Source organism: Microcaecilia unicolor, chromosome 3, assembly GCF_901765095.1.
Source record: "Microcaecilia unicolor chromosome 3, aMicUni1.1, whole genome shotgun sequence".
Taxonomy (NCBI): Eukaryota; Metazoa; Chordata; class Amphibia; order Gymnophiona; family Siphonopidae; genus Microcaecilia; species Microcaecilia unicolor.
This window is the reverse complement of record NC_044033.1, coordinates 66,500,683-66,513,307: the sequence shown is the minus strand read 5'-3', so window position 1 is coordinate 66,513,307 and position 12,625 is coordinate 66,500,683. Positions and strand designations below refer to the sequence as shown.

Sequence of the window (12,625 nt, the reverse complement as noted above, 5' to 3'; positions counted from 1 at the left end):
CGTTTTTCTCTTTTGAAAATGAGTCCCTTTGTCTATTCACAGACTACAACGAGTACACCACTCCAATCTTGTTATTCAGAGGATAAATAAGTTATCATCTTTTTTTTTTTATTTAAAACATGTGGAGCCTCATTTTCAAAGCACATAGCCTTACAAAGTTACATAGGTTACTTAGGGATGCATTTCAATAAACATTTCAATTGTGATTAAAGGTATGTTATTTATTTATTTTCCTACTGCAGTTCCTTGTGACTCTGGACAAGTTACTTAACCCTCCATTGCCCAGTGTCACAAGCTGCTCCAGTGGGAACAAAAATAATTAAATACAGATATACCAAGTCACGCGCATTTGGCGTGTGACACACACATTTGGGCCCTGACTTCAGCTCACATGTATAACCGTGTAAGTCTCATGCATTGCTTGCCTTTTCCCTTCCTGCCCCTACTCTTGCAGCCTGGCCCAGCGCTCTCATTTTCCTGGCTCCCAAACTTGCTTGGCACTGCTAGTAGCACTGAATAGACGTTGTTTCCACCCAACGCGGGGCCTTTCTTCTGCTGCTTCTGCCTCCAGAAACCAGAAGTAGCATTAGAGGAGGCAGAAGCGGCAGAAAGCCCCACATTGGCTGGAAGCAACGTTTATTCAGCACTACTGGCGGTGTCAAGCAAGTTCGGCAGACCGTAGTAGCAGGCAAGTGGGAGATGCCAGCTGGGCCTCTGAGGAGCAGGGAAAGGAAAGGGAGATAGTATCAGGGGGAAGGTAAAAGGCACCTGGATGGTAATGGCGGGGGGGGGGGGGGGGGGTAAAGGAAAAGATGCCAGGATGGTGGGGGTGGGAGAGCAAGAGAGAAAGAAATATCAGGATTGGGGGGGGGGGGGGAGGAGGGAGAGAGAAAGATGTCAGGATGAGAAAGGGGGAGAGAAAGAGATACCAGGATGGGGGGGGGGGGCAGAAAGAGATGCCAGGATGAGGAGGAGGGGGGGGGGGAGAGAGAAAGAGATACCAAGATGGGGGTGGGAGAGAGAAAGAGATGCCAGGATAAGAAGGAGGGGAAGAGATAGGGAGAAAGAGATGCCAGGATGAGGAGGGGGGGGGGGGGGGGAGAGGAGAGAAAGAGAGATGCCAAGATGATGAGGAGAGAGGGAGAGGTGCTGGAACTCCAAAGGGGAGACAGAACAGGAGTGAAGGAAGCGAGAGGAACACTTGCTGGACTCTGGGGGGAGGAGGGGTGTGCAGGAGGGAAGAGAGGGAGAGATGCTGACCTCACAGGGGACAGGAGGGAGAAATGCTGATATGATGGGGTGGGGTGGACATAGGAACACAGAAGTTATGTCTGACAGGGCAAGAATATGGACACAGAGGGAGGAGATGCTCAATGTGGCAGCAAGATAGGGGCAAGGACACAGAGGTGATGCTGGGAGGGTGGATAGCGATACCAAGAGAAGGGATGGTGGACATGGCGAGAACAGAAGTGCCAATGGAAAAGGAGACCCTGGTAAGACAGTTAAGAGAAGACAGAAGAAAGCAGAAACCAGAGACTGAGACCAACACGATTAGAAAAGTAAAATTACCAGACAACAAAGGTAGAAAAAAATAGCACACTACCAGAACCCTCATCCACACTTATCACCTCTCGCTTAGACTATTGCAACTTGCTTCTCACAGGTCTCCCACTTAGCCATCTCTCTCCTCTTCAATCTGTTCAAAATTCTGCTGCACGACTAATATTCCGCCAGCGTCGTTATGCTCATATTAGCCCTCTCCTCAAGTCACTTCACTGGCTTCCTATCCGTTTCCGCATACAGTTCAAACTCTTCTTATTTACCTATAAGTGCATTTACTCTGCAGCTCCTCAGTACCTCTCCATTCTCATCTCTCCCTACATTCCTCCCCGGGAACTCCATTCACTGGGTAAATTTCTCTTATCTGCTCCCTTCTCCTACACTGCTAACTCCAGACTCCGTTCTTTTTATCTTGCTGCACCATATGCCTGGAATAGACTTCCTGAGCCGGTACGTCAAGCTCCATTTCTGGCTGTCTTCAAATCTAAGGTAAAAGCCCACCTTTTTGATGCTGCTTTTAACTCCTAACCCTTATTCACTTGTTCAGAACCCTTATTTTATCATCCTCACTTTAATATTCCCTTATCTCTTGTTTGTCTGTTCTAGCTAGCGCTAGTTTAATACATGGCAGGGGCCTGTGAGAGAAATCTCACTCATTGGCTTTAAATTTCCAGCTTGGGATGGCCCACCCTTGGCATCTCTGTAAATAACATACCTTGAATTTTACGTTTAATCCTATGACTAATGGCATTTACAAATTTTGATCAAAATACATCCCTAAATAAATTAAAGAATAAAAAATAATGATAAGATAAGAAATACAAATTGACAAGTTACATATTAAAGAATCTCAGAAATGCATCCCTAGTTACAGTAAGGAGCTCATTTTCCAAGCGCATACTTAGAAAGTTCCATAGATTACTATAGGGCTCATTTTAAAGCACTTAGAATTACAAAGTTCCATAGGTTACTATGGAAATGTGTAAAAGTGCTTTGAAAATAAATATGTAACTTTCTAAGTCAAAGTGCTTTGAAAATGAGCACCATAGCCTGCTACATCCATGAACACAACATTGTATTTTAACCTCTCACTCTGTACTTTGGTGCCTTGTAGTGCTAATAAATGGAGAAAGCTAGACTAGGAACATAAATAAACAAGAATGAGTTAAAAAGAAAAACAAAAACATGCCCCAAACAAACATCACTTCCCAATCACCTATAATCCCACAAAGTCGCTCACTCCCTTCCCCAGTAAAATAATTTTTTTCCTCGCTCTGGTTTATCATCGGCGTTGGCGGCCTTTTCCTTTTTACAACATTTCTCAATCTCAAACACTAATGTGCTCCCTGGATGTTGTAGTTTTAAACTCCCATGTCCCCTTTATTCTAATGACAAGCCCAGGCAGACGTACTACATTTCCCAGAATCCCCCGTTTGCGCTTCCTTTTCCGGCCTCCACACAGCTGCTCGCCGCATCATTCCCGATCGTCTGAATTCCATTTCCGGACCGGTGGAGATGGCAGCGCCCACGAGGGTTCCACGTGCAACTTCCAGCAACCGATCGCGCCGGTGTAGGAGCGGTAATGTGACACTTTCATGTCTATTTCACTTTGGCTCTAACAGCTTGATGTCTGCGGGGTTCTCGTTCCTCTCTGTCTCGTAGCTGCAGTGCTGGACTACCTTGCACTAGGAGGACTCTGAAGGAACCCCCGGCACCCTACCACTAGTAGATAGATAGTGTTAAAAATTCCATAGAGCAAAATATCTTTGAGCTCTTGTTATGATTGTATAGTGCGTCTGAATTTAGAGCAAAGTTTCGCCGTTTCTAGAGGATTCTTGAACAACATTTCAGTTGTGCAAACTAAAGTCTTTCCCCAGAGTCAGCAGAACACATTTTTTGGTTGTCCCAGCAGAACACATTTTTTGGTTGTACCCCCCCCCCCCCCCCCCCCCCCCCTTTAGCTGCAGTGCTGATGCTTGCAGTGTTGGACAAAACATTGGTGATGGTGAGGTCGTGGTTCTAGGGGCCCACCCATTAGGAGGATGGATTGAGAACAGGAGATGGCATGAGCCTATCTAGCCCATTATGTGGGAGGAAGGCAGGCGGAGTTTGCCGTCATTTTTAGGTCACCCAAAACAATATCAAACGCTGTTAAAAAAAAAAAAACAATAGCAAAAGATTATTAGAAATAACGAACTGCTTATGTGTTGTCCATTTGTAAAAAGTCTAAAGCTGTTCCAATTGGATAGGCAGTGCCTTGAAAGGTGGAGGATAATGGATCTTTTTTTTTTTATTTATTTGAAAGCTTCTCATATCTAGATACATATCATGAAATACAATTGAGTCTCACTAAAACAGGTTAAAAAAATTATTGTAGCTGGTAGAACCAGCAGTAATAAACTGTTGTGCTAATTTTCTACACTGTTCTATAGAACACAGTAATACGTGGCTTAAATGTAAGTGAGGATGTCCTGTTTTCTGATGGGTTCATAACTATTACTGTAATCTGCCTTGGGAAGCCTGGTGTTATAAAGATGGAATACATTTAAATTAAATGGAAGTAAAATTAAGATGTCCTTTCGGGGCACATGGAATCACATCTTCACTTCATCTCTTTTGTAGTTTACATTTTAGATACACAAATGGATTATTCTGTTTTGAGCACGCTTATAAGTCAAAATAATTTTTTTTCATGCATTTCTCTCATTTATTTAAACGTAACTAAATGGGTTATAAGCCCTCAATGCAGTGCATTGGTTTTCTTTTTTTTTTTTTTTTTTCTTGTGCTGACATGCTGTGCCAGAACTGAAAACTTTTATCTGTCTGGTTGTTGATAAAAGGAGCTCACTGTGATCACTATCCACCCTAAAAGGATGTTTTGTGGCTGTACATGAGGAATTATGATATTGCATAAATAATTGTGTGTTTTTGTTCCTAATCATGCATACAAAGGTTATATAATCCTAGGCAGTTAATGTTTTAATTATTAGTGGAACATAACCACAAAGGCATGTTACAGTCACATTTTCAATATGGTAGTACTAGAGCCCAGCTAAGGAGCAGGTTATTTTGAGTTAGTCTTCACTGTACCAAACTTAGGGTCCTGTTTACTAAGCCACCGTTGTAGGCACAAACATTTTAGTGTGCGCTAACGATAGAGACACCTATAGGAATATAATGGGTGTCTCTATTGTTTGTGCTCCTACAGCGCGGCTTAGTAAACAGGGCCCTTACGTTCCTTGCCATCACCATCCAGTTGGATAGGCAGTGGTGGAGGATAAAGGATTTTTTTTTAATTTGGCATTTATATCCCACATTATCCAAAGCACACTTAATGTGGCTTACATTTGGCAATAACAGTGAGACAGAATAATAGAATTCAGTAACATCATGGGAGCAGGTCGCTGGATACGTCTGAAACATTTAACAAAGTTGAGATTGGCATATATACCCAATTGGGCATTTAAAAGTCTGTTCCTTTTAATGATGCCGAATGTTAAGAAATCATAGCCATATGTATAGACAGTTATTCAGATATTATCACATGCACACACCAGAACAGGCATCCATACACATGGCAAAAGTAAACAACAACTTCTACAGCACAACGGTTTATACCAAATTGTTTAACCACCCTTATGTTTCACCTTTGGGTTCAACAAGCAAATACCATGTGCATGTAAAGTCTGGATAAACAAATTAAAACAATCAAAGTTTAAAGCAAATGTCCATAATATGTAATACTTGGTAGCAATAATGAAACATAGGCAGTCAACAGATTTATTTTCTATTGAGCATTAACTTTGTATGAACTTGGCGGCTAATATTATTATTATTTATTGCATTTGTATTCCACATTCCCCCACCTATTTGCAGGCTCAGTGTGGCTTACATAGATTTGATAACTTTGTTATAACAGGATATAGGATACAGTTATTAATGTCTAGCGATTAAGGAAGGGGAGAGGGAAGAAGGAAGAGAGTTGATAGAGTAGTTATAGAAGATATGCGTTCATAATTGAGTGGCCTTAGTTAGGTTATGGGTTCTCATTGTAGGCCTTGTTGAAGAAGAATGTTTTCAGAGATTTTTGAAAGATAGTTGTTTCTTTGATTGTTTTCAGGTCTGTAGGTAATGCATTCCATATCTGCGTGCTCTTGTAAGAGAAGGTAGTGGTGTGCACCAGCTTGTATTTAAGTCCTTTGCAGCTGGGGTAGTGCAGGTTGAGAAATTTGCGGGATGATCTTGTGGCGTTTCTGGGAGGTAGGTCCACGAGGTTTAGCTTGTAGATTGGGGCATCTGCATGAATGATTTTGTGTACAATCGTGCAGATCTTGAGCGCAATGCGTTCCTTAAATGGAAGCCAGTGAAGTTTCTCTTTTAGGGGTTTTGCGCTTTCATATTTGGTTTTTCCAAATATGAGTCTGGCGGCTGTATTCTGGGCAGTTTGGAGTTTTTTGATTGTCTGTTCTTTGCAGCCGGCGTATAGTGCAATGCAGTAGTCCATATGGTTTATTACCATTGACTGTACCAGGGTACGGAAGATGTATTTCGGAAAGAAAGGTTTTACTCTTTTAAGTTTCCACTTGGTGTAGAACATCTTTTTCGTTGTGTTTTTCAAGTGGGTATCAAGAGTAGGGTTTCGATCAGTGGTGACTCCGAGAATTTTCAAGTTTTGTGATTATGGTGTGATTATGGTGGTGATGTTTTTTGTGTTATGTTGTGAGGTGAGTACAAGACATTGTGTTTTTTCTGCATTAAGTTTTAGTTGGAATGCATCTGCCCAGGGGTGCATTATTTGGAGGCTTTGGTTGATCTCGTTGGTGATTTCATTTAAATTTTGGGCATCAAAGATAGCCCAAAATGGGCAAAAATGCTTTTTATACCAACTTTGAACGCTTATAATTTTTCAACCACTTGAAGGAAAGTGCTGCAAATTGAAATGCCTCATTACAGCCGTGCATTTAGTACACCTACCAAAAATCAACCTGAAAGGCCAACTAGTTTAGAAACTACAGCAGCCTCAACATCGCTGTAAATTGATTTTTGCCGGGTTTTTTTTGGCAAAGTTTGAGCCTAAACCATTCAAAACGTAAGAGGACTAGGAACATGGGGTTTTGCCAGTTCATTAAGCCCTAAAAGTAGTGCAGGTTCTCCAAATAGCCCCCTTGTACTACTAAAACTTCCAGTTTTACAGCTTCTGGAAGTTGGCCCAAAATGTCATTTTTGCTCAGGCGACATTTTGCAACCCTTTACTTGAGGTCCCCTAGAACCTCCAATTTTTAGTCTTTTGAACTAAAATTTTGCACAGCTTAGTTTTGTATCATAAAGAAACTATGTACCAAATTTCATCAAAATCTGAGATGGTGAGGTGGGGACGACCTTTAAAATTGGTCCACTTGACACGGAATGACTCATATATTTCTGTGGGTGTCTTTAGCATTAGCGTGCCTAAAGTGCAACTTAGTAATTGGGGTCCTTAATTTGGTTGTTTTATTGGGATGTTTGGTCTTGAGAAAATAACAAATATCCAAACAACAATGTCATCAAAAGCAAAAACTTATTTTTTAAAAAAGCTAACTTAAAATTTTAGTCAAACAAATAGGTCTTTAACAGTTGCCTAAAAGAGGAAAAAGAAAATGCAAATCTCAGATCTAAAGGAAGTTTATTCCATAGTCTAGCTCCAACACATGGAAAAGAGGCTTCGAGAATAGATTTAAACCAAACTTTTTCAAAGAAGGAATACCCAGTTTCAAAGTTCTCTAGAAACCCGATGAAATTAACGGAAGGGTTGGTGACCAAACAACTTACAAATTATCTAGATAAATTTTCAATACTTCACGATTCCCAGTCAGGATTTCGGTCTAACCACAGTACCGAAACAGTATTAGTAACTCTCATGACTAAAGTCAAACAAACGATTGTGTCTGGGAAGAACATACTACTTTTACAATTTGACATGTCAAGCGCTTTCGACATGGTTGATCACGGAATTTTATTAAATATTCTTGAATACTTTGGAATCGGAGGCAACGTCCTCAACTGGTTCAAGGGATTCTTAACCACAAGATCATACCAAGTAACATCCAACTCGACTATTTCAGCCGGGTGGATACCTGAATGCAGAGTACCACAAGGATCCTCCCTTTCGCCAACTCTATTCAACTTGATGATGATACCCTTGGCAAAATTACTTTCAAATCAAAACCTTAATCCATACATTTATGCAGATGACGTAACGATCTACATCCCATTCAAACAAGACCTAAAAGAAATTTTCAATGACATCAACCAAAGTCTCAATATCATGCATTCCTGGGCGGACGCATTTCGGCTAAAACTCAATGCAGAAAAAACCCAGTGCCTAATACTCACCTCCCAGCACAACAAGAAAGAATTTACCGCCATTAACACACCAACTTTAAACCTTCCTATTTCAGAAACCCTAAAAATTCTTGGAGTCACCATTGATCGACACCTAACTCTAGAGAGCCACGTGAAAAACACAACCAAGAAGATGTTCCACTCAATGTGGAAACTAAAAAGAATAAGACCTTTCTTCCCAAGGAGTGTTTTCTGCAACCTGGTACAATCAATGGTGCTCAGTCATCTAGACTACTGCAACGCACTATTTGCCGGCTGCAAAGAACAAATAATCAAGAAACTACAGACAGCCCAGAACACTGCAGCTAGACTCATATTTGGCAAACCAAAATTTGAAAATGCCAAGCCTTTATGAGAAAAACTACACTGGCTCCCACTTAAGGAACACATCACGTTCAAAATATGCTCACTAGTTCACAAAATCATCCATGGAGATGCACCAGCTTATATGTCTGACTTGATAGACCTACCACCTAGGAATGCCAAAAGATCATCCTGCACATTCCTTGATCTACACTTCCCCAGCTGCAAAGGAATGAAATACAAACTAATGCACGCATCAAACTTTAGCTACCTGAGCACACAGTTATGGAACGCACTGCCGCGCAGCTTAAAATCGATCTACGAAAGAACGAACTTCCGCATAACACTGAAGACCCATTTCTTTAATAAAGCATACCACAAAGATCAACCAATGTGAATATGCACAACTCGCCTATCTATGTTTAGAACTGTTTCTCAAATATCTGCTTGTATACTGTAAGGAGGAGGTAGAAGGAAGGCAGAGAAAAGCTGATAGGGACAGTAAGCGGGGAAAGAAGAAAAACCCTCAGAGGGGAAAAGGGAGTAGGAGACTGATGAAAAGGGAAGAGAACTACAGAGCCCAGCAACACTTGCAAGGAAGGAGGGAACAAGAGAAACAGTACCACAACTCCCAGCAGGTAGTAGAGTCAGGGGGTGATTGGGAGATGGAGGATAATCAGGGGGAGGAGCAGCACCTGGGAGAGAGGGTGGGTGAGGACTCCATGGAGTGGGAGGAGATTGAACTAGGGGAGGAAAGCGAAAGGAAAGAGGTTGGTGAGGAGCAAATGGAGTTATTTTGCTCAGGACAAAGGGAGGTGGAAAAGGAAGAGACTGCAGAGAGAGAGAAGCCAGAGATTTGGGGCCGCTAAGTGACATTGCCTAGATGCGGTCTGGCTTCATGGAACTGTGGGAATTAATTACCTGAAGGAGGTCAGTCTGAACATTTGTGGGAGGTTGTCAGAGTGTTGGTGTCTGGCAAATGAGGGTGGTGAAAATGCCTCTAACTCCTAGGCAGTAGCAGAGAGTAGCGGAGGAATAGACTGAACCACAGGTTTTCCCAAGTCTTTAGCTAATTCTAAGACTGAACTGTTGTTTGTTTGGTGTGTTGGAAAAGTGAAACAAAGTGCACGGAGACCAACAGCTGTGGTACAGTGAACATACTGTTTTTCCCACTGGTACCGCGGTGTAATAAAGTACTCTGCAGGATAAATTTGGTACTGTGAATAATTACTTTTTGCAAGTGAGCAGGAGCAGTTCCTCTTAGGAGGTGGATTAGCCCCAATTGTGTGGGTGAAGACAGACAGCACGGAGAGGTGCGGGTTGAGAGCGGACAGCACGGAGAGGTGCTTCCTGACAATACTATAACTTTGTTTACTTATCATCATGCTGACCAATACTCTGTAATACTAAATGTTTATTTACTAACATTCCTCCACTACTCATGATGTATTGTAAGCCACTTTGAGCCTGCAAAGAGGTGGGATAAGGTGGGATACAAATGCAACAAATAAATGCATAAATAAATACAGATAAATCAATCCAGCAGCAAGAAGGGAACAATCTGATCTTTTGCACTTGAGTACCATGTTCATGACTTTGCGTGGCTGAATGTATGCACTCAGTATAACTGTTCACAAAATGTAGATGGAGACCCCAATGGAAATAGGGCTGCTGCCTCTCCCTCTTGACCTCCAGTAGTAGCAGGCATCATATAGCATGTCTTGTTAGACTGGAAACCCATGGTCTGTGAGTGTTTGTACACTGAAACCAAGGTCCTCTGCTAACTGTTGCCAACCTTGCTATTATTTTGGCTGGGGGAGAGGAAGTGGATGAGGGAAGTAGATATCAAAATTCAAGACTCCAGATGACGAAAACAAAATAGAAGTGTTTAGAATGGGGTCATATCTGATAAAATGTTTGGAAGCAGTGGCTCAATGTGGTGACCAACTGCTAAACATATTTATGCATATTTTATTTGCTGTTTGCATAACTGATAAAATTCTGTGTTACCTTTGATTCATTTAACTGGCCACCCACATTCCTTTGGGCTGGGTGATATTGAGTCTTATGTTACTTTTTTTTTTAATTGCTTTACAATATTTATAATCAAGTACAACCTCTTGAAAAGAAAGTGATAGAATTAAAGGAAATGTTTTTACATAATGCTTAAGACATAATCATCATCTACCAATTTTATCACTCAAGTCTACAAACAAGATTCCAAGATCTTAAGAAAAAAGAGGAGATAAATCAAAAGGAAAATTTAAATAGAAGAAAATAGCTTTCACGAAGGGATTGGTGATTCAAAATTTATGAAACTCCAGATGTGATCTTGGAAGCGATAAGTTTTGAAAGCTGAGGCGGATCCGTAAACACGTATTTAACATTATCAAACCTTATTATACACTTGCAGGGGTATCTCAAAAAAAAGGTACCTCCTGCTTGAGTTACTGCTATTTTCATTGTGAGAAATTGTTTCCTTTTCTTTTGAGTCTCTCTTGAGAAATCCGGGAATAAGGAAATTCGAAAACCAAGAAATGGTTTCTCCCTATGCTTAAAAAACATCTGGAACAACCATGCCTTGTCAGGAGCTAAGGCCACGGTTGCAACCAAAGTTGCCGCCGTAGCCTGTTGAGTATCCGATGTCTCAAGAAGAGCTGTTACATTCAAACTCTGTTGAGGCAATTTTTGAGGAAGGTAGTTGAAAATGGTGGTAAATTAATTTCTGGTATACAAAGATTTTCAAGTAAATATCTTCTTAACATATCCCCAGGCTTTATCATAGGTACTTGAGGGAAATTTACAAAGCGCAGATTTTGATTCCTGGTATAGTTTTCAAAGTTCTTAGTCTTAATTCTTAGGCTAGATACATCTTTAACAATAGTCAGTTGTATATTCTCAATCTTTTGAATTTTTTGTTCCATTGTATCTAGTCTAGAAGAAAATTTTTCTAAATCATTTCCATGTAGTAGTTTTTCAATCTTCTGTTCCATATCTGTTATTTGCTGAGTTTGTGTAGTTACATAGGAAAGAAACATTTGTCCCAGCTGGGACATAAGGTCCCACAATGAATCTAACGTTACCTCCTTCGGTTTGATAGTCAAGTCAGCAGGAAAAGTGAATCCTTGTCCAGCTTTCTTCTCCCCTATCGCTTCCATTCCCCGCAAGATCTCTCCAGGCAAACGAGGATCTTCAGGAGGGTTAAACCTCTTATCTTCCGCTGTTGCAAGCTGTTCTTGGGTCTCCGGCGATTCCGACGTCGAGAAACCCCTTCGGGAGGACGCCGTCGCCCCCAAGAACGGGGAACTCGTTGCTACTGGTTGCGGGGGCGGAGCTCTCTCCTCGGGACTCAGAGTTGTTTCGAGCCCTTAAGACGCCGAAGGCTCCTCACCATCGCCAGCGTCTAAATTCGGGGGAGTCCCGGGATCACTTCCACCAGCCCTCTGCAGCAAAAGAAACCGATCAATCGGTCCAGGTATCTGGGAAGGGGTCTGGGGGGCATGGGCAGCAGCCCTTCCTCTTCTTTTAGGCATGAGCAAGGGATAGTGCTGCAGCTAGTCGCGGAAGCCAGCGGCCATCTTGGAATCCCCCCATGTTACTGTCTTTTAAGTGAATACTAGAGGACGTAGGTCTGCCTGTGTGCACAAGATGTCTACATTGTACAACATGAGTCAAAATGTTTTTTTTTTCCATTTCATAGCAAGACTTTTCTTAATTTGACTTTTCCCAGTCAACACATCTGAAGAATGATGGTCAAGTTAACCAGTATGGCACCATTACACTTCTATTGGTCCCTGGCAAGGTCTTTTATACTCCCCACCCGTAACCTCCGCTCACAGGACAAATCCCTCCTTTCAGTTCCCTTCTCCACCACTGCCAACTCCAGGCTCCGCTCATTCTGCCTTGCCTCACCCTTTGCCTGGAACAATCTTCCTCAACCCCTACGCCAAGCTCCCTCCCTACCCATTTTCAAATCTCTGCTTAAAACTCACCTCTTCAATGCTGCGTTTGGCACCTAACCTTTTGTGAAATATAGTATTCCCTATCAGACGGACTCCACACTTGTCTTTAGATTGTACACCTGTCTTTTAGATTGTAAGCTCCTTGAGCAGGGACTGTCCTTCCATGTTAAATTGTACAGCGCTGCGTAACCCTAGTAGCGCTTTAGAAATGTTAAGTAGTAGTAGTAGTGCTGCTTAAGTGGTTGCAACATGCTGTTTTTATCCTGCATGAAAAGCAAGCAGGCTTTTGCAATGGGTGATCCTTCAATGTGCAAATTTGTAACAGTGCGGTACATCATTGAACAAAGCCTTGAGTTTCAAAAGCCATTTCTAATAAATGTCATCAACTTTGAAAAGGTCATTTTTGATAGGGTGCACAG

The 12,625-nt window shown here is 41.8% G+C and overlaps 1 protein-coding gene across 1 annotated transcript in view; it reads left to right on the top strand.

Annotated features, from left to right (window-relative positions):
• The first annotated feature begins 3,023 nt into the window (after positions 1-3,023).
• RRP15 (ribosomal RNA processing 15 homolog) overlaps positions 3,024-12,625 on the top strand; it is a 61,497-nt gene continuing 51,895 nt past the window's right edge. Inside the window, exon 1 of the mRNA XM_030194645.1 lies at positions 3,024-3,139. Within this exon, the coding sequence (XP_030050505.1) occupies positions 3,076-3,139 (64 nt within the window). The 5' untranslated portion in view covers positions 3,024-3,075. The remainder of the gene's footprint in view (positions 3,140-12,625) is intronic.